This window comes from Bacillus rossius, chromosome 11, assembly GCF_032445375.1.
Source record: "Bacillus rossius redtenbacheri isolate Brsri chromosome 11, Brsri_v3, whole genome shotgun sequence".
NCBI classification, from domain to species: Eukaryota; Metazoa; Arthropoda; class Insecta; order Phasmatodea; family Bacillidae; genus Bacillus; species Bacillus rossius.
In genome coordinates, this window is record NC_086338.1 from 47,637,663 (window position 1) to 47,665,017 (window position 27,355).

General features: G+C 37.3%; 1 protein-coding gene across 1 annotated transcript; it reads right to left on the reverse strand.

The window, feature by feature from the left end:
• Positions 1–952: 952 nt before the first annotated feature.
• Positions 953–27,337, reverse strand: LOC134536914 (uncharacterized). Its single transcript, XM_063376994.1, has 4 exons — positions 27,265–27,337; positions 7,429–7,704; positions 5,436–5,644; positions 953–2,062 (listed from the first exon to the last, which is right to left on the reverse strand). The coding sequence occupies exons 2-3, from the start codon at positions 7,634–7,636 to the stop codon at positions 5,439–5,441; spliced, it is 414 nt and encodes a 137-aa protein (XP_063233064.1). The 5' UTR covers positions 7,637–7,704; positions 27,265–27,337; the 3' UTR covers positions 953–2,062; positions 5,436–5,438.
• Between the last annotated feature and the right edge of the window lie 18 nt (positions 27,338–27,355).

A 27,355-nucleotide genomic window follows, 5' to 3' on the forward strand; every position in this document is an offset into this window, starting at 1 on the left:
CTAGGATAGACTCCACCATCCCCTACACACTCGGGCAAATGCCACCTGCTCATTGGCTACTGATTCGTGACATCTGTCGACTGGGACGCTTGCGATTCGATACTTTTTTGGTTGAAGGTTTTTCATTGGCTCAAAGTCCTTCAGTCAAACTGTGAGCCAATCAGAGAAGCAACATAAAGGAACAGTTGTTTGGATTCTATCATATTGTGAAATGAATCCGCGAATTTTTCCGGTCTCTACATATTACGATTGACGATGTTATACTAAAAAAAAAAATATATATTTTTAATATTAACACCCGGGTAGTATTAATCTGGAAAGAGTGGGCGCCATTTTCTCATTACAGCGAGAGACTCATAGAGCGTGAATATGATAGCGACATTTATTTTTAAGGTGATCCAGTGTATGAATTATTTTCACTTGTGTAATTACCTCGTATAAAGGTGGTACAGTAGTGGTTGTGATACATATTTATTTCCAATCCCCCCCCCCCTTTTTTTGTTCTTTTTCAAACTTTTTTCTCTACCCCCCCCCCCCCCCCCCCAATCATCGCTGTAACAAAATTACTTGCGTGAACGGCAGAATGATGATACTTCGGCAAGGAAGGGAAAACAAAAATAACAAACAAAACTTTTGTAGCATCTATGTCATCATCATGTACCTAACACATATTTAGCTCAACGAAATCGGATTATGAAAGATTTCGAAATTTGAAAAGAAAAATAACAGATTAACGCTCCGAAACCTTCGTTGTAGCAGAATCTAAAAATTATACAAATATTTTTTTTTCCTCTGAGAAGTCTTTTGCTTTATCAAACTATCTTTTTTTTTCTGGATCACAGAGAACATATGACTAATTAACTGACACCTGCAAAGCAAAGTACAAAAAAATGTTATATTTACTTAACAATTGTAGGCATAACATGGAGTACGGCTTTTAGCCATAAGGATGTATGTTATATCACTTTATTCAAACGTACAACAATATACATACATACTTTTCATATACAAACCATATGTCAAATTAAAAAAAAATGAACACTATGCGTATAAAGTTTTGGGAGACATGAAACCAGCGCTTACTTTTTATTTTTATTTTCAAGTAGGCATATCCTGGTAATCAGTCTTCTGAATAGAGCGTATTATCTATAGCTAGGCACTAAACATCATCTATTAGTGAAATTAAATTATAAAAATTATACATACAATAAGTTATATGTTACACGATTAACCATTAAGGGCGGTAGGGAGAGAGAAAAATGCCCATTACTATTTCACATACCAACATATCACACTAAATACTGTGTATTCATTCATTTATCACACTGTAATGCATATAAGCGTTTTTTATTCTATGTTTTTTTAGTGCATCTTGAGTAACACAGATGGATTGAATTGATTGAATTACTGAACTTTAGAATGGCGTGTGAAACAGATTCTTACAAGTATTTTTGCTGCATGATATATGCGTCGTTTAGTGTCCTCATGTTTCAAACACAGAATGTAAATTCACCAGAAGATAACTTTTTTTTGTCAGTACCCACTAAGACTACTTTATTTTTTTGTCTTTAGTGGCTAGCTTTGTCTCTAAGAAATAAACATTTTTTTCTCAAAAAATAATGTTGGAATATTCTTAAGCTATAAATAAACTCGAGCGCTATAACTAATGCCATGAGTATATTCTAAACATAATTTTCATATTTGGAAATATTTAAAACATATAAGTTCAATAACGTAAATTAAACCGTATATTTGTGTAGTATAGCCACTGGAAACAAATATATTAATGTCAAAAATAAAGCACTTAAGATATTATTTTATGTGATAAAACACATTTTAAACATTTAATTACAATAAATAAAATATTAATAATAACTGATCAACAAAAACATTTTGTTTTCAGAAAAAGTCATTTATGGTTATTTTGATGTATCAAAGCTAATGTACCCATGAAAGAAAAATATTAAGATTGAAATTATCAGTTTCTTCGTGATTTTGTGGTCGATCAGACTGTCTACCAATTCTTTCTTTGGAATCTTCATCTTCTGAAACGGTCATCATTCTGCAAACAGAAAATAATCAAATGCACAATACAATCAAATAATGCTGCAACAAAAATATACACTTCATGGAGGTAAGATGTTAGGAGGTGGGAGACTGCATTTTTCGCCATGCTAATAAATGAGAACATACCCCCAGCCCCAGTCCATTTCCCCTATGAATAGCATTTTTTTCCTTGTTATAATTAATTTCAATGCAGACTCCTTTCCTCCATGACACAGTTACTATTTCTAATCTCTGACGTGTCACAGTGACTATCTGAGTTCTATTCCCAAGTGATCCAATTCAACAATGGGGGAAAGAAAGAAGGAAATGTTGTCAGTATTCGCCATGCAAAATATTTATATGGTTTACAGCAAAATAATTTTATGGTATTTACAAAACTAAACCATTACTAGGAAACCAGAAAAATTCGCGGGTTCTATGACCTCCAGGATGGACTCCACAGACCCTTGCATGCTTGGCCAATGGTCACTCCTTCATTTGGTGCCGACTCGAGACAAATGCCAACTAGGCAGTCTATGATTCCATACTTCTTTTGTTGAGGGTTCCTTGTTGGCCCTGAGTCCTTCACACAAACTGAGGGCCAATGTCACTAGCAGCGGGGAAGTATAGTTATATGAATACTAGCCTGCCACGAAATTAATCAGATAATTTTTTCCTGTCTCTATTCATTATATATTTTAAAAAAAACTAATTAACAATCCGCTTTGTAGACACTAAAAATAATCTTTTATCACAATGAAATGTTTGGCAGGGTGAATACCTACAGTGTTAAAACTTTTCGCCTTAAATTTATGAAAACTCGCTGGTTACAAATTATCCACGGGTTTTCGTAAATCTTGAGTTTAACTTCAAAAATTTCTTTACTGAGTTTAACGTATTTTTAAAATAAATCAACAATAATAATCGTATTACATTAACAAAAATTGATATTCTTGAATGTAAAGCAAAAACCTTATTTATTTTCCTTCCACGCATGTTTATAAAGAAACACTCAACTCGAAGTCGGAATCAGGCCTAGTTTCGACGCAGATCCACTTGTCTGAGATTACGAAGAACGCTTTGTTCATTTCAGGTTAGTTCTTCGCTGGAAAAAAAAATCCGTAAATTTACTGTAATATCCAACAGAGTACAAAATAACAAATCAAGAAGGAGCGTGGACTAACTACTATACGAGAGGGACTCGGGTGTGTCCTGATGTTGGGTTTCCCAGGGTTTCTCGTAACTACTCAAAGGCAAATGCTGGGATCGTTTCCAGCCATAGTTCACAGCCGATTCATTCTCCCATTTCTCTTTAATTTTCTGGATGTACTTGCTCGCTGGTGACGACGTAGCATGTCAGAACGTCAGACAAACCATGATCTCCACGGATGAGAGCTCAACACAGAATACAAAAAGTAGTTAAGTGACTATAGCCACAGAAAGCCTACGATCTATTTCTGATGCCGTCTAACTTTCAACCATTTATTTATCTCGGCGTGTATAGAGTGAAATGAAGTTTAGTTCAAACATACCCGAGAGTATGTGTGAGGTAAATACAGAACTAGGCTACCTGTGGAAACAAAATGGTGTGGCTGTACCAACAAGAAAGTTTCGTTTGTCTTGGAAGAACACTACAAGAGAGAGAGCGCAGGAACACAAGGGGAATCGTGAGAGGAAAGGAAGATAGGAGAAAATAAATTTACTGAACACACACATTCGCTCTATCTCTACAAAATTAAAGAAATATTATATTTTATTTAAAGTTACCTTTATGTTTTAAAAAAAAATCTCATTGCCTCTGTATATCATAAGGATCAAAGTGTTATTATTAACTCCAGCATGTCATAACTTTACTTGGCAATTGAAGCATACCGAGTATTTTTCGCTGATACCTAGGAAAGCGCCTTGAAAAGAATTAGCTAGTTAGAAGTCATGCGTTTTCTTCTACGTCTCATAGCTTATCATAAGTTATTAACTGAGACAAGGTGCTGATCCGCAAACAGTCAATCACATTCAAGAAATAAATCTGTGACATATAACGCGCATTAACCTTGCGTGCTTCCGTGTGAAAAGCCGAAATCCTAGCTGAATCCCTCAGACTTTCAGAATGAAATTTAGGTTGATGTGGAAGATGATTTACTTTCAGAGATTTGTGAGGGTCATGGTTATTTATTGGTCGGATTAATTGCTCTCACCTTAGAAATATCTGGTGGGAGCAAACTAATGCATTTTTTGCAAGTGGGAAACATAGTGACCATACCCATTCACTGGGAGGGTGGGGGGAGCATGGTTTTTTTTTAAGGGACTAACGTTTTTTTTCACTCATGTATTCCGACAGTAATCACTCAAATCCAATTCCATCAACCCTCACCATCTCCAAAAATTCCATAGTCAATGATACATTAAATCGTAATTCAATCATTTATTCCCATTTGGATAGCATAACAGCTTTTTGGCTTTAATGATGCTAATGTATTGTTAACATCGCTTTTTAGCAATACTCACTTCATGATGAAATATTTACGATTTTTCCTAGCGAGGTCCTCTATACTGCTATGGTTTGTTTTGCTAACAACAGTGACTTGAGTATACGAACAGACACCCACTCCATTGACTAATAACTACATGGTTCCACAGACGCCCACTCCATTAACTAATAACTCCATGGTTCCACAGAAGCCCACTCCATTGACTAATAACTCCATATTTCCACAGACGCCCACTCCATTGACTAATAACACCATGGTTCCACAGATGCCCACTCCATTGACTAATAACTCCATGGTTCCACAGACGCCCACTCCATTGACTAATAACTCCATGGTTCCACAGACGCCCACTCCATTCACTAATAACTCCATGGTTCCACAGATGCCCACTCCATTGACTAATAACTCCATGGTTCCACAGACGCCCACTCCATTGACTAATAACTTTATGGTTCCACAGACGCCCACTCCATTGACTAATAACTCCATGGTTCCACAGATGCCCACTCCATTGACTAATAACTCCATGGTTCCACAGACGCCCACTCCATTGACTAATAACTCCATATTTCCACAGACGCCCACTCCATTGACTAATAACTCCATGGTTCAACAGACGCCCACTCCATTGACTAATAACTCCATGGTTCCACAGACACCCACTCCATTGACTAATAACTTCATGGTTCCACAGACACCCACTCTATTGACTAATAACTCCATGGTTCCACAGATGCCCACTCCATTGATTAATAACTCCATGGTTCCACAAACGCCCACTCCATTGACTAATATCTACATGGTTTCAACAATGTTGGTGTTAGCTCGCGCCACCAGCCGGATAGAAACGGTGAGTCTTCTGGCAGGTGTCTGAACCACCGGGACGTACACGTCGCGTACCTTCTAGACCGTCCCCGAGCTGGAGCCCTTGGACTTGCGGCTGTTCTTCACCGTGGTCTCCTTGGCGGGCCCACTCTCGATGGACGACTGGCCGCCCTTGCGCGTCACCCGGTCCGTCTCCATGGGCACGTGCACCTCGGAGGACGACTTCTGCCCCGACGCCCCGCCGGTCTTGCTGTCCTTCGATGGGAGCGGGTTGGTGTCGTAATCTGCAGAGCAACGAGAAGTTGGATATCGCCACTCTTGGACAATTCTGTGGTGTTGTGGAGGAGTGGGTTAAGTCAAAAATGTCAGATTTTCAAGAGCCCAAAAGAAAGTGAATGATTATTTTAAAAACTTGCTGTTTTTTGCCGGTAGTGGTTTTGTTTCATTTTCTGCGGAAGAACAAGCATTTGGATCTCGTCAATCTTGGACCATTCTGTGGTGTTGTGGGGGAGTGGGTTAGGTCAAAAAAGTCAGATTTTCAAGAGTCCAAAAGAAATTAAAGGATTATTCTAAAATCTTGCTGTCATTTGCCGGTAGTGGTTTGGTGTAATTTTCTGTAGAAAAATGAGCAGTTGCATTTCGTCGATCTTTGACCATTCCGTGGTGTTGTAGAGGCGAGGATTATGTTAAAAAAACATCAGATTTTCAAGAGTCCAAAGAAAGTAAAGGATTATTTGAAGATCTTTCTGTTCTTTGCTGGCAACGGGTTGGTGTCATTTACTGCGGAAGATCTTCTGCAGTTAGATCTCGTCAGAATTACCTTGGACAAATCTGCTGTATTTCAGAAGGCAGGGCCGAGTAAAAAATTTGTCAAATTTTCAAGCTAGCAAAAGGAAGTAAAGGATTTTGGAATATATTGCTGTCCTTTGACAGCAGTGGTTAGTGTCGTATTTTTTGCAAAACAACGAGCAGTTGGACCTTACCAGCTTTTTCCTGCAACATTCGGTGGTGTTACAGAGGAGAGGGTTAAGTCAGAAGCGAGCGAAAGAGTGTGTAAGGATCTTTGAGTTTTTTTTTTTTAGTTTTTATTAACAAAGATTATTATAGCACTGCATATTACCCATAAAAGTATATATGATATTATGTTCTTATCTGAGACATCGACCCAGAAGTGTGGAAGAACTAACATTAAATTGAAAGATATCGTAACCAGTATGTTAATTATTGAATCTAAATCGGGCAAACTATTGTTTTTCAGGCAGATAATTCTTGTGATTTTAGAGAGAGAGAGAGAGAGAGAGAGAGAGAGAGAAAGAAAGAAAGAATCGTAAAGGTGGTAACTTGGTTACAACAGTCTATAATTGAGTGGAATGTCTAAAGCTAACAGTGACTGACTGTTCCCATAGTTTTTCATACCAAGTTTATGTATGGTCTTTGAAAATACGTCAATGAGTGACAAACACAAATGATAATCGACAACAATCGAAGACTGCGTGAGGTGAGATGAGAAATGGTGCAGTGGTGGGAATTAATTGTTGGCGGCGTAAACGGGTGTACCCTGAGAAAACCCCACGGCAATGTTTCCCACTTGTGAAAATCCAAATTCCACCCCCGGCGGGATTTCGAACCCCAGTCACCTTGCTCGGAGGCGAGTGTTCTAAACCTTTTAAGTTGGTTGGCACACCGGCAAGTTTGACAGTCACCAATGTGCCAATCATCTTCCCCCCCTTAATAATTTTTTTTTAATGTAACCCCACGTCGTTGAGAAATTGTAGTTGTAGTTGTTGGTGTATGGGTAAGCGCCGAGGAGACGATAAGGACAACACAAATTTCAACTATGTCCTACCCGGGATTCGAACCCGGAGCCCCCGCACCGTAGCCCGGTGCGTTGCCGACTACGCTACGGAGGCCGACACCAGTCGGGGCCACCACGCCGTGGCTAATCATCACTACTGAACGATGGGTAAGTAGTGGTCGCATGAAGAAGGTTGGAACCAAGTCAGGAACGCGTCATCGCATGACCCAGGTTGGAACCAAGTCAGGTGGTTGTCCCAGGGGGAGCGCCTACCTTGCGGGGACCCGCCCCGCCGCCGGGACGACCCCTCGTAGTTGTGCTCCCGCCTGCGGATGCTGCTGCGGCTGGTGCTGATGCTGCGGCTGCCCCAGCTGATGCGACTGCCTCCGCCGCCCCCGCGCCTGCCCTCCGCCTCCGCCGCCAGAAGCGCCGCCAGCACCCCCACCAGCAGCAGGATCGCGCAAGTTCTCAGCGTCCGCATCTCGTCGGCAGCATGTGCGGTCCACGAATGAGCGCTGCGCGTCGCGCGCGGGGTGCAGATGGTCGTCCCTGTTGTTTTTTTTTTCTTTTGAGAAGGGTGGGGGAACTTCAAGGACGTCCCCTTATCTCTTCTCCCCTCTGTTCCTCTCTCAGGCAATTCCATTCCTCTCCCTCGTCGGTCCTTTGCTGATGACCAGGCCATGTATCCGACGAGGAGACCTTTGCGGTGTGGATAGGGGGAGGGAGAGGGAAGCGAATTCAAATCCCTCCCGCTACAGGAAGCGATCGTTTTTCCAGAGAGAGAAAGAGAGACCGTCAGGGCGAATTGCCCCGCGACCGCTTTAGAGTAACGTGAGAATGAGGGCCGTGTTGGACGGACGGACGGGCCCGGGTGTTATGAGAGACAATTGTCACCTCTTCTGCACGGGAGTGTGTGATGGACCCTTCTCTCTCTCTTCTCCCCGCCTCCTCTCTCTCTCTTTCTCTCTCACTCTCTCTCCCTTCCACCGCAGCTTTTATGAGTCACGTCACCCTCCTTGTTGCGAAACACCCGGAGGACCACTTGAAGCAATCACGACACCCAGCTCTCGGGTCCTCGGGTGCTCTTGCACTCTCCTCTCCGCGGGGAGGTGGAGGGGGGTAGTCTCCCCGCGGAAGAGGCAGATTTCCCGCCGGTGCAGGTCAATTGAGCGCTACCCCGCCCAATTCAGGCGTCAAGAACCTCCCTGCCTTTGATAACGCAGCGCGCGGCGTCTTTCGAGATTGGCCAAGTTTGACGAGGAGGGAGAGTTAGTTAGTTCTTTCAATCTGGGCGCCAACGCACTCGGCTATCGAGGGGGGGGGGGGGGGGGGGGGGGGAGGGCATTCCGTCCACGTCGCGCGGTTGGTTGGGAACTCGGCGATTGTCCAGCTGTCCGGGTGTCATTCCGGGTTTTGTGTTTCTGTTTCAGATGGCGTGTGTGTTCTTGTTGGTACAATCGGCGCTACGGGTGGCACGTCAAATGCCTCATCAACTAAACACGGAACCCACTTTTCGTCGTCGGCTTGCTTCTAACATACTTAAAGAGCGAGCGTACACTGTATATATATATATATATATATATATATATATATATATATATATATATATATATATATTGCAAATGGAACTGAAATATTCATGGAAAATTACAAGAACACAACACTGTATCATTGAAAAATAGTGTTCGCAGTAATACTGGGTTCCGATTCTTTTCCCGGCCATTTATTTGTGCTTTGTGTAGTTCCAGTACCTGCAATAGTTAAAAAGTTATTTTTGTAAACTGGTCCCTGAATAGCTTTCAAGTATTAACTGCGCACATTATTAAGAATTATTTAAACAAAATAAATTTAATTGTGGAATTTTCGATTATCTTTTCCAAGATTTAAATAAAAAATATGCTTGAATGAAACATAAATTAAAATATTCACCAATTTTCGTAACAAATACTCATTATCTTGAAAAAGTATTTCATACATGCATATGTACCCATTAATATACCAAAAAAAATTGTTTTCATGTCCAATGTTAGTGGAATCAGTGTAAGTAAATTTGCGAAAATAGCCGCAAATTTACGTAAATCCCTGAACAATTTTTAACCAGTTTTCTTCGTAAATTTCAGGTGAAATATTTTAACAGTGTCCGACGGACAATGGTCGCGGATTGGATGAATGGTCAGTTTGAGCATTTGTCCCGTTATATGTAACTAATTACAGTACCTACCCGTCGTTGCCCGGACTGAACACAGGCTGATAAATTGTCCGCGAGTTAAAGCAAAATGGATAGCGCTGTATGTCAGTGTGGTGGACACATAAATGACACACAATTGCTGTTTGTATGTCTTTGACCTATGATTATCTGCAAGGGCGCCCATATGATAATTTGTAGGGGGGGGGGGGGCAGACTTAGGGGTATGGAGTATTTTTAATATTTTGGAAGACTAACTGCGGCTTGTTACTAGCCATAAAATAGTTCCAGTTCTGACCCTGTTAAAAATTTTTGTCCTGTTACTAAAATACTAGACCACAGTACCCATTCGCCATAAAAACAAACTTTATTGGCTACTTTATTAATTAAATATTAACTATTTTATTGAAACAAGTGAATATTTAGCAACACAAATGCAGGAATACAGTCCTTATATTTTTGCTGCGTCTCGGGTACACGAATATCAAGAATACAGTCCTTCAACTCATTGCTCTCTTTACCCCTAAATAAATGTCGCGTACAAATTAAATTAAAATAATTATAAAGTTTAAAACGCGTTGGTCAAAATATTTAACTTTGGGAGAGAAACGATCACATTAAGAAAATAGTTGTTTTTAAATGTAACACCTGAACTAAGCTTATAATTATAGTCAAAAATTGTTTAAAATTTTTTTTTATTTTCAACTGTTGTTTACCTTTACCACGGCGATATTGTATCACACAAAATATTCCCTCGTTCACAGTTAAATGAATATTAATATGTTTCGATATGAATCATAATTGCTTATCATTTAGAATTAGCACAGATGGAGGACTATAAGTTTATTTAGTGATAGTAAAGCTTCAAATTACAAATGTGAAATCTGTTTACAATATTCAAATAAGATATAAGTTACTATCAAAAGGAATTGTTTCAAATCATGTAACTTCAAACTCAATTTAATATTAATCAGCTCAAATCATGTTATCAATGAGTGCCTTTAAACAGTGCTTACGGCTATTTTTGCCCGATGGTGTCAGCAAATTGGACCACTGGATATGAACTACACTTAAGGGACAAGGTAAATTCTCAAAAGTAAATTGCAAAGTAAAGTTATTAATCAAACAGCAACTTATAATTCCATCTGATCAGACACAAAATCAACATTATAGTTAGAACAAATTAAAATTTAGTTCATGCCAAAAATTATTCACAATAAAATTAAATTGAAGATGAACTTCTGGAAAATTAGTGTGATCTCAGATTATATGAAAAGAAAATTATTTAGGTACTTGATCATCGATAGTTCAAGGGACTCTCGAAAATTGTTCAAATGCTATTCAATACGACGACAACCAACCTCCGTCAGTACACGCGAAAGTATGACGACACAGATGACCTCTGGCTCTGCAACACAGCTGTGCGTGGTCCGGGAACTATGGCTGCTCACTGCCGCTGCTTCCTTCCTCGCAGTGGGAAAGGTCTTGTTCGGTACGCACCAATGGTCGACTTCGAAGTTGTGTGAAACACGGCGCCCTCAACTGCTTCTATATCACCACTGCCGGTCAATCGTTGGCCTGCCTTCCTTCCTTCCGGCTGGAGCGGTTTTGATATGAACTTGCAGAAATTCTTCTCCTCAGCTCGATTCTCTTCAGTCAAAAATGTTGATCACTGGCATTACAGCACGTTGAACAGCGTCAGTAATCAGTCTTGCAGGCTGTAAACTTAGTTGACTGGTTTCATTCGTTTCCGTCGTGAAAATTTGATAGTTCGTTTCAAAGCAAGCAATAGATCGTGAATAAACCCTATCGTGGTTGCAGTTTATCGCCTACGATGATTCAAATTTGATGTCACAGTAATCTAATTCATTAATACTACTTCTGCCACATTGCTTTATTAGTAAAAACTTGAATGTCAGTCGAAACTATAATAAAATCTTGCAAAATTGATATCTCGTGGATAATCAGAAGTAATAACGATGCCTCTACAAAACCGTGGTAGAACGAATACTCCTTCGTTCTAAAGAATGTACTTTTCCTTTGCTATTTAAACGACTACTTTCAGATGTCAAAACACAAAACATAAGCTGAATGTCCTAGCTATCGCTATTTCCTGGATATGCTAGTCAATCATTAACTTTCTTACAAGTTCATCTTCTTATAATAATTAAATTTATTGTTTAACACATGAATTTCAATGGGTTATTTATAAAATATGAACATTTTATGAAACAAGCAAAGATAAAAAAAGAGGAATTTCATATCAGTGTCTAAACACAATGAGTACACGTCACTGAGCCTAAAATTTTTCAGCCTAAAATTAGGCTGGATGTATTTTAGGCTGAGTGACTGTAGGCTGAGTGACTATAGGCTATGTTACTTTAGGCTTAGTGATTTTAGGCTGAATGACTTTAGGCTGTACGACTTTAGGCTGAGTGACTTTAGGCTGAACGATTTTAGGCTGTGTGACTGTAGGCTGAGTTATTTTAGGCTCTACGACATTAGGCTGAATGATTTTAGGCTAAGTGACTTTAGGCTGAACGATTTTAGGCTGTGTGACTTTAGGCTGAATGACTTTAGGCTGAATGACTTTAGGCTGAATGACTTTAGGCTGAATGACTGTAGGCTGAGTGATATTAGGCTTAATGACTTTAGGCTGTGTGACTTTAGGCTGAATAGTGTTTCAGAGAGGGTATTAGGCTGAACGATTTTAGGCTAAGTGGTGGCAGTCCAACACAATCATAGAGGATTAACCTAATTTAAGTTAACAGAATTGTTAAGTAGGAATTATAAGAATTTAGTTTTCAGTATCTTATGCTTCTCTACCTTCATAATTTAATACAGAAAACAAATTAAAAATGCACACATCACACGATTTTTCACTGGTATTGACATAAAAAGCAAATTTTAAGATAAATTATTATGCATAAGTTTGATTACGGATTTGACTCTAATATTTATCTGAAAAAGCAAACTGTAAATTTATTTTCTTCTTGCCGAACAAGTCAAGCACTTTGTCCTCGAAACCAAAGTTTTTCTTTCTTTTCCTGTGGACACTTAGAAGGCACAAGCTGGACAGACGGTCCTCGCCAGTAGTACTTCTCAGCCACGTCTTCACTTTACGCAGTGTGCTGAAAGAACGCTCTATTGTGCAAGTTGTGGGGGGTATGGTTTGGTAGAATATAAGCAGTCTCCTTACTGCTGGGTAAAACATTGTTTCTGAAAGTATATCATGAATAGGGACCGGAAAAATTCGCGGATTCAATGACCTCTAGGATAGCCTCCATTATCCTCTGCACTTCTCAAGTAAACACGCGTGTTCATTGGTTACTAAATTGTGAGTCGTCTCCACTGGGTAGCTTGTGATTCGACGCTTCTTTGGTCGATAGTCTCTCATTGGCCCAGAGATCTCCAGTTAAACCGCAATCCAATAGCAGAACCAGCAGGATTATACACATTTTTGAATTTCAGCCTATCACGAAATGAATCCGCGAATTTTTCCTGTCTCTAATCATGAAGCTTTGTTTTTTCCAAACATTCCTTATTCGTCCAGACGTCATACCATAATCTGGCTTCTGCTTCCAAGTTGTCGATTTAATAAAACTTTTGCAAACTTTTTATGTCTCTCATGAAATCTTCTTTCGTCTCCTTTTTCACTTTTGAAAGGTATGCCTTTATCTCTATCAAATATTGTAGTAAGTGACATAATTATAGAATCCATGTACGGATTGTAAATTGCAACTTTGAAATAGTCTTCAGGTGATGAGCACTGGACATTCACGTTACATCTGTGGGTCTGCCTTCCAGCCAATATTGGGATTTTTATATCTATGTCAAGCTCATTACAATCTTCTTTTACTGCCTCGAAAATGGTTTTGAATTCGTCATTGCTTTCTCTCTGCTTTTGAAAATTTTCTAGCAGGTCAGTATTGATGTATCTGTCACCACACATAAGTTAACATGATGCAATGCGTGGTGCAACTGTGGTTAGTCGCTGTGAGGCAAGTTATGGAATGTTAAAAAAAAGGGGGGAGGAACGCAGGGGAGGGCAGAGGGCAGACGGCAGTCATTGTTTTTACTATTTAATATTATATATATTCCGTTCAATAAATTATAACATGTATCTTCAGGGAGTGGTGTGTTTAAAATTTTATGAAGATAACGATTTTACGAATGCAATCCAAGCGACCGTGAGCGTACGTAAAATCGGGATTCCAGTGTAAATTGCTTCCGAGTCTACTGAAGGTAGCGGAATCCTTATCCCTTTAAACACTTTTGAAGGGAAAGAAAGGTTTTCCTCTAAATTCAAAATTCCAACATAAATTTTACGTTGTAGACTTTTCTGAACAATAATTCTTATTTGAGTAACTTTAATGGTGTAAGCTTACCTTAAAAATTGTGAATATTCTGAGCGGATGTGACGAATGAGAAAAACTAAGAAACACCACATAATAACAATGGTTTTTATCTTTACACTTTTCACTGATTTATTTACACTTTAGTTATTTATACTGACTGACTACACTAAACTAAATCTAGACCAGATGCATAAAACTGTAGACCTAAAGACTATTGAAAAATCTCTGTTTTGAGATGTTATTTGTGAACATACACATTATTATGACGAAAAAGTAGCAAAACATTTCGCCGTCTGCAAGCACATGTCAACTGTCGCGTCGTCTAACTCTGACTAGTCTAAATCTGTTGTGTTGTGTTATCGCGTGAGCTTGGGTAGCATTACGAAGGGGAATGACTCGCCACGGGCGTTGCGCTTGCCCGCATTTTCTCCCTGTACACACCTTATATCGCAGCAGCAGAAACCAATGCTTGAACTAACATAAAAAATAAAGTAGACATGTAAAAACGATATACAATAATATCTTCGTGTTGAACCACTTCTACATAATACCGAATTAAAATAATTTTTTTTAAAGTAAAACACCTGACTACACTATATTTTTTTTTCCTTCCCTAAAAGCTAGGGGGGGGGGGGGGGGGGCACGGCGCCCCCCCCCCCCTGCCCCCGGGTATGGGCGCCCTTGATTATCTGTTTATTTACCCATGGCGATCGGTTGAACGGTTTAGAAGTTGATGCGCTGCAGCGACATCTAGCGGCGAGTTACAAAACAAAATGGATAGCATAAAAACCTTCTTCATGAAAAAACACTACTATGTGCCAACTTTCATAGCGATTCGTCAAACGGTGTTGGAGTTTATCGACGTCATACATACCAACAACGTATTATGTATATATATAAATATATATATATATATATATATATATATATATAGAGAGAGAGAGAGAGAGAGAGAGAGAGATTTGGTAGCATAGAAGAACACTCGAGACATTTACGGTTTTCTGTTCCCGTTTTCGAACTTGCACAACTTTCACAAGCTGCATGAATATTATAAACTTAGCTCCATACCCATTCACAATGGATGAAAACAATATTTAAAAAAAAAAAAAAAACTCTAACAATACTTTTTTTTATGGTGCTTTGTGTTTTCTGCGCTCTGGTGACTGCTTTAGAAATCAGTAATCCGGGACATCGCAATTGTAGTGTAGACAGGGCAGTTTTTTCCGTGCGACAATGTGACGCCATTCACGTTAGGCTAAGGACACGAACCTCCCACAGGTTCGGATTGTTGTGGACGGGTCCTTGGTCTCCGTTTCAAAATGGCGTGCTGTCTGAGATTTTGAAAATGTCGGGCAAAGGCTTCCTCAAAATTCCATTTTTTTTTTCGCTCACCACCTATTTATTCCACGGGAACAAAGATCAATTCATCTCCAAAGATGACGTGCACTTGGCAATGCATAATAAACGGAAGGTTCGTGAAGAATTAGAAAAGAAGGAAGAAAGTTTTTTTTAGAAGGTGTTCTCTTGCTGTCACGAGCAGGAATATGTTAAGCTTGCTTCACAAGTGATGTATTATCAAACGGAACTTTTTAACTCGGAGTCGCCAGCAATTTCGGGGTGGTTTTTTTTTTTTTTGGGGGGGGGGGGGGTGTTTGTGTGTGGTGGTGGTGAAAAGGAGAAAGAAGGAGGTAAAAAAAGGTATAGGCCGTATGTGTTAGGTTTTTTTTTTGTAGTAGTTGATATCATGGCGGTATTAGTACATGGAGTAGATATCTATTCTGAAGTTGAAGTCACTCTTGTTACCAACTGGTTAGCAAAATGTATATGTATAAAGTATAATTCTTAAAGTTTGTTTAACCGTATAGCTTAAAGGTAACTAGCTAGGAATAATCGTAAAAATTCCATCATGGAGTGATAGTACAGGTAAATTAATACTAAAAACCCTAATAAAAAGAACAATCGGTCCTTTGTTGGAACTTGGCAAGAACGTTTACGTAAAGTAAAAGGTTTGGTTTTTGTAACTGAAAATTAATTTTGTTACAATCTAGGCAAGTGAAGCATGTTTTCGAAGATATTGTTTGTGTTGCCAATTTTATTAACTCTAAAATAATAAACAATATATATTTTTTATCTAATATATACAGTAACTTACTTTGCCTGGCAGCCCTTCATGATAACAGTACTTCTTGTACTCTGGAAGTTATTTATTTTACGATTAATGCTTGAAGGTTTTCCAATTCTTTATCGACATTGTTTGCATTAGATCGCTTAAGGATGATTAGGATAATAAATCATTACAAGGAATAAATAGCGTATTTCAAGCTAATATTTACAATTTAAATTTAGTTAAATATTCCCTGAATTATTGGACAGTTTGTAATATATTAGAGGATAAACATTTTTTTTTTTTTTTTGCACACTGATGTGGTATCTCTACTTAGAAATATTTGTTCATTCCAAAAATTAAAAATTACTGACTTGGATAATATCATATTTTGAATTCTTTATAAAAAATTTACTTCAGTCAACCTGTTAGTATAGATATTATGGTTAATTTAATGTTTTCTTTTTTTTAATTCAATTAAATCTTTTTTTAATTCAATCATAAATTTATAAGACGATTTTTTTTTTTGCTTGTAAATTAATTCATATGTTCACTTTTCTAGATTCTTCGTCAGATTTACCTTTACAATACTTCATCCATTTGTGCTTAAATAATTTCTTTATTTTTAAGATTTCACAATTATGTTTAAAATATTTAGTGTTTTTAATTATGGGAAATTATAATGTTAAAATTCATTGATTCAAAAAAAGTTTGTTGTAACTTTTTTAATTGTATTTTTAACGAATGTTTCCTTTTCTAGTTGTATTAAATATAATTTTATAGTTTGTATTTCACGATATAAGCCTAAAGAAGATACAAAAAGAATCATTATTAAATATTATTATTATTGAAAGCGGGAAAGTAAATAATGTTGCTGATCCACCGAGACTGAACACAAACATCCATTTAGTTTCAACTTTTGCCGCAGCTAGCAGCACAGTACAGTACCTGAACGGCTAGAAAACCATTTTTAAAAATACACTTGGACGGAAAATGAGCGCTATTTTTCTATCGTGACTCCGGATATTTCTTAAACAAAACAACAATAAATAAATTTTAAAATAACTAATGCGATATCGTAATTAAATGGTAAATATGTAGAGTCGCGGTATATGCGAAAAAAAAATTCTAAAAATGCGAAAATACTTTTATTCTATGCTCTTTCACTTCCTCTTTTCAAATAAACCGGCGGAGATAAAAAATTCGAAATACTTTAGGAGATATCGAATTTGTTAATTTTCATCACAATACCTGCGTACTCATGCTGCGATTACCATTGTTTCTTGTTTACGAGTATCTATTATGTTTCTTATTGGACAATTTTGTCACGTGACAGTTCCGCGATTGGCCAGTATTCAAATGAACCAATACGTGATTATTTATTTATTTATTAATGTTCCGTCGGAGGTATCGCGACGTAGGTGAACGACTACATCATTTCCTTCTAATGGCAAAGGAAATGTACCCGCCTCCAACTCAGGTGGGCTTTTAACGTTTCTAATTTTAAAGTCTTATTTTATATTTGGATATTGTTGCGCAAATAATAAGTAACAAAAAAAAATTTACGTGAGTTGTTAATGTTCATCATTTGTCCGGGTTTGTTAGGTCAGGTCAGTTACATTATAAATACTTTAAAACTAAAGAACCATTGAAATTAAATCATATTATTTTTAATGTATGTACGCTTAGTTTGAAATTATTCATAATGTAACTGACCTGACCTAATCGACCATTTTAGTTCCTACTGATCATCTTTTGTCACGCTTTGTTTGGTCAGGTCAGTTACATTATAAATATTTTAAAACTTAACAGCCATTAAAATTAATTCACATTATTTTTTATGTCCGCTTAGTTTGAAAGTATTAATAATGTAACTGACCTGACCTAATCGACCATTTTATGTATTACGCATTCACGAACACACGGCAAAATAACAAAAATGGCGTCGTTCAAATGGTTGTACAGGTGTTGTATTGCTAAATTAAAAAATTCTATATCTCCTAAAGTATTTGAAATTTTTTATCTCCACCGGTTTTAATGAAAAGAGGAAGTGAAAGAGCATATAATAAAAGTAATTTCAGATTTTTAGAATTTTGTTTTCGCAAATACCGCTACTCTACATGTTCAAAATTAAAAAATTCAATATCTCCTAAAGTATTTGGAATTTCTTATCTCCGCCGGTTGATTTGAAAAGAGGAAGTGAAAGATCATAGAATAAAAGTATTTTCGGATTTTTAGCATTTTTTTTCGCATATACCACTTCTCTACATATTTACCAATTAAATTAATTTTAACTGACCAATGATACAATAAATATGGACGGATGCTTGTATTCTGTTCACAATGTTAACATGGGTTTACGATTTGCAAACATAACCGTCTTAATCAGCTGTTATAAATAATTACATAGGCAATGCGGTTATTTACTAATGGTTTTCGAACATACACCAATTATAGTATTGTTTATTTAAGTTGACATAGTTATTTTATATAGTACGGTACTTATTTAAAAGCACTGGCTGGTAAAGGCCGGGCTACATTCGCAATAGCACGCAAACAGCACACAGCACACACGCACAGAGATAGCACAAAGCTTAATGCTACATTCACGCACAACACAAAACAAAAGAACACCGGAAGCATTCAAAAAAGTTTTTTAAATGTATAACTTCCGTTAACAATTTTGGTCACTGAAGTTGGCATAAGTGACGTTTGTTTAAGTTATGTTTGTTTAGATTCGTGTGTTGTTTTTGTGTTACGGTTTTCGTTAAACCCAGAAATATTTTTAACACTTCAAAGTTTTCATACAAAACACAATGAGCATTCAAAAATACATATCACTGTTTATTTAAAATCCGGCTTCTTTAACACATTCATACACGGACTTCCAAGAATTTAATTTAGCTTCTTCATTTTTGTATCCTGCTGATCCCCTGTCGTACAAAATATTTTTACTTTCTATTACAGCTAACAAAAAGATATCAAATGTGCCTTCCATTTTTATGTTATCGTGTGTTTGAAAACAATAACAAACTACTCAAGTCAACAGCACCAATACTTCCTTGACAATTGTTCTTTTATAAGCCCACTTGAGTAGTACTTAAAATGTTTGCTGATTGGATACCACCATGGTCGCGCACAGAAAATAACCTAAAAGTTAAAAGTTAATGAACTTTCTGTGCGCCGATCCTGTGCTATTTTTCTGTGCGCGTGCTATTTGCCAATGTGGCAGCTCTCATCTAATAGTGTATGTTGAACTTCTGTGCGTCTGTGCTGTTTGCGTGCGTGCAGCCGGCATTCATCGATTTATCAGACGTTGTCACGTAAAAAGTGTCCCGTAACGCACATTGTCCCACTACGATGTGTCCCGTTACGCTCATTGTACGTTTGCGCCGCATCTATCTCTCTTCCACTCGATTGGAACAACCATCGATTTGACTTTTCAATCATGTTGTATCGTTAGAATTATTAATATTATGTAATTTAACAATCGTCCACCGACTTTCAGCACAATCGGTACGGTTATTTAAAAGTAATGTTGAATTTTCAAATACGTTTTTGTACGAACAATGGTGTTTTACAGTTACACATAATAGGTAATTCAAATTACACCCGGCATTTTTTTCACAATGTTTTAAAAAATATTGTAACATCATTATAAATAACTTGGGTGTATTTGGGATGCGTATTTGTTATAAAATCGTATTATAAAAACGAAATAATATTATTCCCCTACGGTGCTGTCATCTACGGTGACGGACGCGAACCGAACGAATCGCGCTATCTATCTGCTTCCGTGGCAACCAGGCACTCGTTAATACATATTTTCCTTTGTTTATCGCGAGGGGCGTTATTATTAATGAATTATAAATAAAATTTCGTGCCCGGAGCCACAATTGCATATCATTTTGAGCACTGGAAGACATAAAAACGTAAAATATTCTCAACGAATTTTAATCTCGGCCCCAGCGCGCCACGAGCGTCTGGGTTGGAGATTAAAGCCGAAATTCTTTCTTAAACTTACTAAAACTTATTTTATTAACTGCAAGGGCATTTTTATTAAATTCTACGTTTAATTTCACGACGAACAAACTTCGTAGTTAAATGTGTAATTGCGAAAAAGCGTAAAACATTCTCGACGATCTTGAAGTTAAATAGCAAACATGTATAAAAGTTATAGTTAAAATAATCTGTTCGTTAAAGTAGTAAACATATTTGAATTAATGAGTGCAAACAAAAGTAAATTTATCAATTAAATTGTAGATTTCATTTCAACTACTTCTTTGTATCCATACAAAATAGTGATAATTCAACAAAAATGATTCAATTTTATTCATAAAAGTATGCGATCATTTCATCAATGTTTTGTTATGACGTTGTCCAAGTTAAACTATCTTCCGTAAACCGACTTTACAGACAACCAATTTTTTTTTTTTTATTTAGTTTCATCGGTCAGTTGAATTATTGAATATTTGGTACCATAAATTATTGAAGTTTCCATTGCCGTTGTCGTTGTATGACGGGCTTTCAATCGGGCCCAGCTGGAACGCGCGGGAAAATTCCCGCGAGGTCAAGATGGCGTGTTTCCGCGCGTGACATTGGGTCGACCCCGCGTGCGTGCCGACGGGTGAAAACGACCTCCCACCTCAGGGGTCATCAGCTTCAACTGGCTAATGCCGGCCCGGCTGATGCGACATGATTGCTGGGAGTGGCACCTCGCACCCTTCGTACCCTCTTCCACTCCTAATCACCCTCCCCTCACCGTCAACCACGTCTTCCACTCAACATTTGATCGGCGGATGCAGAGTGTCAGCGGAACGGTGTCCACGATTGTGTGTCACTGGTGTCCATATGATTCTGACGTAGCTAGAAGTGATGAGCTGTCTGCGGTTTAACTTAAAAAAAAAAATTGGTTGTCTGTAAAGTCGGTTTACGGACGATAGTTTAACGTGACGATAGTTTAACGTGACGTCATAACAAAACATTGATGAAATGATTGCATACTTTTATGAATAAAATGGAATCATTTTTATTGAATTATCACGATTTTGTATGGATACAAAGAAGGAGTGAAATGAAATCTACAATTTAATTGATAAATTTACTTTTATTTGCACTCATTAATTCAAATATTTTTTTTACTTTAACGAAGAGATTATTTTAACTATCACATTTATACATGTTTGCTATTTAACTTCTTCCAATCTGTGTCATTCTGTTAAGGATAGGACGATGATAGGAAAAGTAGGAAACGAATGGGAGTGTTTCAAGTTTAATGTGCCTCGAAAAAGTCAAATCGATGGTGGTTCCAGTCGAGTGGAAGAGAGATAGATGCGGCGCAAGCTACAATGAGCGTAACGGGACACAGCGTAACGGAACAATGTGCGCAACGGGACACTTTTTCGTGCTTGCAGCCGGCGTTCATCGATTTATTAGACGTTGTCACATCAAAAAAAATTATAACTTCGTGAGTAAGTTAGCTTCCGAACCCCTTTCTTCGTCGGTCAGAGACAGTTGAGTATGGGTAGATAAGTATGGTTGAACAACATTCTCGCTATTTAACTCTAAATATTAGCATTGAATATATATAACGTTATATATATTCAATGATATTAGTTATTCACCCCTGTTTGCACAAGCTCTGTACTACCTAAATTAATCAGTGCAGAGTGTCTTTGAAAATCGAGCGATTCAACATAAGAAAAAAGGTAGACGCATTTACTATGCACATCAATCATTTAGCCTGCCAGCCCAGACTACTACTGAAAAAGTAACTTCGTCTTTCAGTAATCGTCCACTCCGTCTGTTCTCTCCACAGCTACCACTGCCAATATGACGAATTATCTTAAACAAGGCAAGGTCATTTGAATATAGAAAGAGTTGAAATATATTATTTATTATTATTTTAAAAAAACCTTACTTATAAAAATATCCATCTCATAAACGTTATAAACGAACTACAAAATAAAGTTTTGTAATCATTTTAGTTTAATTGGTGGCATTCAACAATCATATTTAGTTAAATACATAAAAACAATTTTATCAATTCTTTAAGAGTCAAATTAAGAATAAGTTTAAATACTTTGTCCTAAATACCAAACTTAGGACAACGTTAAAATAAACTTTCATCGACAATGTAACACCGTTTACAGTGACACGTAAAAAAAACTCTCCTTTTCCCATTAAATTTTTACATGAATTTTTTTTCATGCGCTAGTCTCAAGCTTGCATTTCTTTACACCACTTAAATCTTAAGGAGAAATGGACGTGTTTGAAGAAGAAGAGTGGCAAGGGAAGAGACTCATCAGCTCCCTAGTGGTTGTAAAGCGGTCCGCACAATGGCGCGGCGCTGCTAGATGGTGCCCGAGAGAAGAACCAAGGCCGCAATCAATCAAACCTCGTTTCGCTCAACTGAATGTAGCGACGTAAGATTCACCGACCCCGGGTCAAGACGCCCGAACAATACAGATACTCCCCCCCCCCCCCTCCATCCTGTTGGAAGAGTGAAGGTTACGTTAAGACAATCATCGCAAAAATTAGGTGTGTTTTGTTTCTTATCGTTTCCATCATAGTGTGATAATATTTTTTTTTTTACATTTCCCTCTTTTTATTTATTTTTTGTCATGGTCCCTTGAAATATGTATACAAACGATATTCTAAAGTAATTTTATTTAGATCATTATTTAGTTACGCTTGAAAATAAAATTCTTAACCTAACCATACAAACCCATTTTTAAAAAAATTGGTTGTCTGTAAAGTCGGTTTACGCACGATAGTTTAACGTGACAACGTCATAACAAAACATTGATGAAATGATCGCATACTTTTATGAATAAAATTGAATAATTTTTATTGAATTATTACTATTTTGTATGCATACAAAGAAGGAGTGAAATGAAATCTACAATTTAATTGATAAATTTACGAGGCACATTAAACTTGAAACACTCCCATTCGTTTCCTACTTTTCTTATCATCGTCCTATCCTTAACAGAATAACACAGATTGGAAGCAGTTAAATAGCAAACATGCATAAAATTTATAGTTAAAATAATCTCTTCGTTAAAGTAATAAACATATTTGAATTAATGAGTGCAAATAAAAGTAAATTTATCAATTAAATTGTAGATTTCATTTCACTCCTTCTTTGTATCTACACAAAATAGTGATAATTCAATAAAAAGTATTCAATTTTATTCATAAAAGAATGCAATCATTTCATCAATGTTTTGTTATGACGTCAAGTTAAACTATCGTCCGTAAACTGACTTTACAGACAACCAATTTTTGGTAAATATGTATTGTACGGATTAGCGCCAAAAAAATCGTACAAATATGAAATAACTTTCATTATATGCTATCTTACGTCCTCTTTTCAGAACCGCCTGCGGAGATAAAAAATTCCAATTACTTTAGGAGATATCGAATTTTTTAATCTTCATTTTTTGGCGATTTTTTTAAAAAAAAAATTTAAAAAATCCGAAAATACCTTTATTCTGTGCTCTTAAACTTCCTCTTTTCATTGAACCCGGCTGAGATAAGAAATTCCAAATACTTTTGGAGATATCGAATTTTTTAATTTTCATCCTGTGCACTCATGCGGCGATAACCGTTGCTTGTTTACAAGTATGATTTTTTTTTTGCGATGTTCCCGAACGGAGAAACCTAAGATGCACATAAAGTTCCTCCATTCCCGATTACACCCGAACAATTCACCTTCGGCCAACCTCGGGTTTATTTATTAATATTTATATTTCTCTGTTTATTTTAATGTAGCTATACTAACCTAACTAACCATCCAAAGGGTTTTAAAGTGTTTTAATGTAGCTAACCTATCCGACCACTTTTAATATTTCAATTCATTTTTCCTGCGCAAAAATAAATAAATCCCGAGGTTGCCCGAAGGTGAATATTCGGGTGTAATCGGGAATGGCAGAACTTAATGTGGATCTTAGGACTCTCACGTGAACGAATACATCATGTAAAAAGAAACTTACGTGAGTTTATTCCGTTCATCCTTTGTCCCGGTTTGTTAGGTCAGGTCAGCTACATTATAAATACTTAAAACTATACAACATGTAAAATAAATTGATATTATTTTTAATTTCCGTTTATTTTGAAGTATTTATAATGTAACTAACCTTACCTAATGGAAAATTTCTGTTATTTAGACATTCAGGCTCACACGGCAACGGTCAAATTATTACACACGTCTGGTATAGCCGCATGAGTGCACAGGATGAAAATTAAAAAATTCGATATCTCCAAAAGTATTTGGAATTTCTTATCTCATCCGGGTTTAATGAAAAGATGAAGTTTAAGAGCACAGAATAAAGGTATTTTCAAATTTTTAAAATTTTTTTTCTAAAAAAATTGCCAAAAAATGAATGTTAAAAAATTGGATATCTCCTAAAGTAATTGGAATTTTTTATCTCCGCAGGCGGTTCTGAAAAGAGGACGTAAGATAGCATATAATGAAAGTTATTTCATATTTGTACGATTTTTTTTGGCGCTAATCCGTACAATACATATTTACCCAATTTTTTTTAGAAAAATTTCATACCACCAAGAAAAATATATAACAAACACAAACCCAATTTATTAAACGTATAGTTTAACAGCATAGAATAAAGAGTATAAACAGTGTATCTATCACTAGCATCGCTACACGAAAACGATTTCCAAGTTAGTACGTTAAGTACATACCAGATGTCAGTAACATCGCCTAATCTTTCGGTCATTTGAAATAAACAATTTAAGTCATAAAAGTAAAATTATTGGCGTTAGTTAAAAAAGCGGCAGTTAATACATATTAAATGCATAACCAATATTGCAAACTGAACATATTTCAATTTACAAAAAAATAATTATAATGTACATGAGATTTGAACTTTATATACAAAATTTTTCACATTCTTGGATGGCTGGGAGTCGTGGCGTACTCCTGTAATCCAGCTCCTTGGAGGCCAGAGTGGACAGATGATTAGAGGTTAGGAGTGCTGCAGATGATCCTAAGAGCACATGAAGTCCGCATGGCGTTCAAGCTTCAAGTCCTACGTCAATGAATCCAGGTTCAGCGGAGGCACAGGTCCTGGGACGCCTGTCTGCTTGCAGAGAAGTCCCAACCCAAGATGGCTGCGTGCCTCACCAATCAATACAAAACTAGCGTAATGCTTTACCCTCAACGAAGATGAACAAAATGCGGATGGAAAGTCGCCCTGGGATATATCTGCAGTGTAATCAATAACCAGACACTACTCTTTTGAAAAAAAATAATTAATACAAAATAAAAATATGGATAAATAATAAAAAAAAATAATTTTGTCATACTCCATGAAATTATACTTTTATGAAAACACAAGATGAACTTCTAGTGAAATCACATCGTTATGTGATGCAATAAAATATGTGATTGTAATCACAAGATCTCAACTGAAATAACCTTTTAAATATAAATTCACAGTTTTATTTCGGGGAGGGAGGGGGGGGGAGAGAGGGAGGGAGGGGGGGGGGGGAGAGAGAGAGAGAGAGAGAGAGAGAGAGAGAGAGAGAGAGAGAGAGAGAGAGAGAGGGAGAGGGGGAGAGAGAGAGAGAAAGAGAGAGAGAGTTGGGAGGGAGGGTGGGGAAACAACTCGCGAAATTAGCTACAAAAGTGACGTTACTCCTCGCAGTCATTTTGTATTGTACGTTGAACCTATTTTCTCTTCCAAGCTCGTGTAGAAGAGAATGGTCACATGCTCGCAGTAAGAAGCAAGAAGAAAAAAATGAGGGAGGAGGAAAGGTGCTGGAAACAACGTATGCAAGAAAACATAAAATTACAGACGAACGATGACGTGGCACTACAGATGCAAGATGAGATGGAACTACATACGCACAATGCGGTGGAAGGAACATAAATATAGTTTAAAAAACTAAAGAAACATGCTTTTAAAGATTATCAAACTAAAAAGTTAAAAATAATTTTAAAATTTAATTTATGACAATAGTATATAAGCAATACTAGTATAAATGAGAAAAAAGCTTGAGGCGCTTTGTGCCATATTTTTTGTATATTAAGCGCCCCATGCTTTTTTCTCATTTATACTAGTATTGCTTATATACTATTGTCATAAATTAAATTTTAAAATTATTTTTTACTTTTTAGTCTGATAATCTTTAAAAGCATGTTTCTTTAGTTTTTTAAACTATATTTATTTTTAACTTTTTAGTTTGATATTCTTTAAAAGCATGTTTTTTTTTTAGTTTTTTAAACTATATTTATGTATAATTATCATAGGGAAATGAGTTACCGACACTACCTATTACCATCTGAGATAACTATTTGGAGTTGCAACGTCACAAAGAAATGGTAAAGTCTCTCCGAATCATTTACAGTTAGATGTATGGATATAATCTTAGAATTTACCGGAAAAAAAAAAAAACATATCTTTAATTCGGCGTGGCCGGGAGTAGAACCCACGATCGCTGAATCCGAAAACTGAAGTCACAGAAGTCGCGCGCCTTAGACCGCTTTTTTTTTTTTTTATAAAAAAGATGGATGGAACACTGGCAAGTTTTTGACAGTCACCAGTGTGCCAACAATCTCCCCCCCTGAATGTTGTAGTTTGAAGTCACCCCGAGTCATTGTGGAATAGTAGTGTTGGTTGAAGGTTGTTATTAAGACAATACAAATTACACCCATGTCTTACCCGGGATTCGAACCCGGAGCCCCCGCACTGTAGCCCGGTGGGCCGTCGACTGCACTACGGAGGCCGACTTCCGCTCGGCTAACAAACGTAATGAAATATGTGGGACATTTTACAGTGATCAGCCACTCACTCTTAGTCGAAAGAGTTACAGACGGACAGACAAACATACAGGTGAAGCTAATATAAAGCATGTAAAAAGGCGCACGATGATGTGGAATTTCAGACGCACGATGATAAGAGCCCGTCTACAATAGTCAGAACCTGTGCGTGGTCCGTGTCCTTATCCGAATGTGAGTGACGTCACATTGTCTCACCGAAAAATGCCCTGTCGACAATTGCGATGTCCGATGTCCGAATGTATTGATTTCTAAAGTTGTCACCAGAGCGCAGTAAATGTGCCAAACCAAATGTTTTTGTTTATTGTTTTGATGCTTTGTAGTTTGAGATTGAACTTATGGAGGTTATGTAAGTTATAAGTGACTTACAACACCTTCCATTTCCTTCAATAACAAAAACAAACACCACGTTTTCAAATGGGAACCGGAAATTCAAATATCGTGAGTGTTCTGTTCTTTTTCTGTGTCCGAAGTACACAGGTTGGGACTAAAAGTTCAAATTGACGAATGTCTTCGCCCACTTGACGCATGACGTCAGAGGGTCACGTGGACCAATCAGCGACGAGTGACCTTAGGACACAGTTTAGGACATTGCTATTGTAAACGGGCCATAAGGCACTTCAGACGAATGATGACGTGGAACTACGGACGCACGTACCGTAAACAAGCTGGGAAGTCTTTCCTCTCCGAGAGTTGAGTCACGCGCATCGATCCAGCCCACACCCAGACGCCTTCTCATTCCCCCCCCC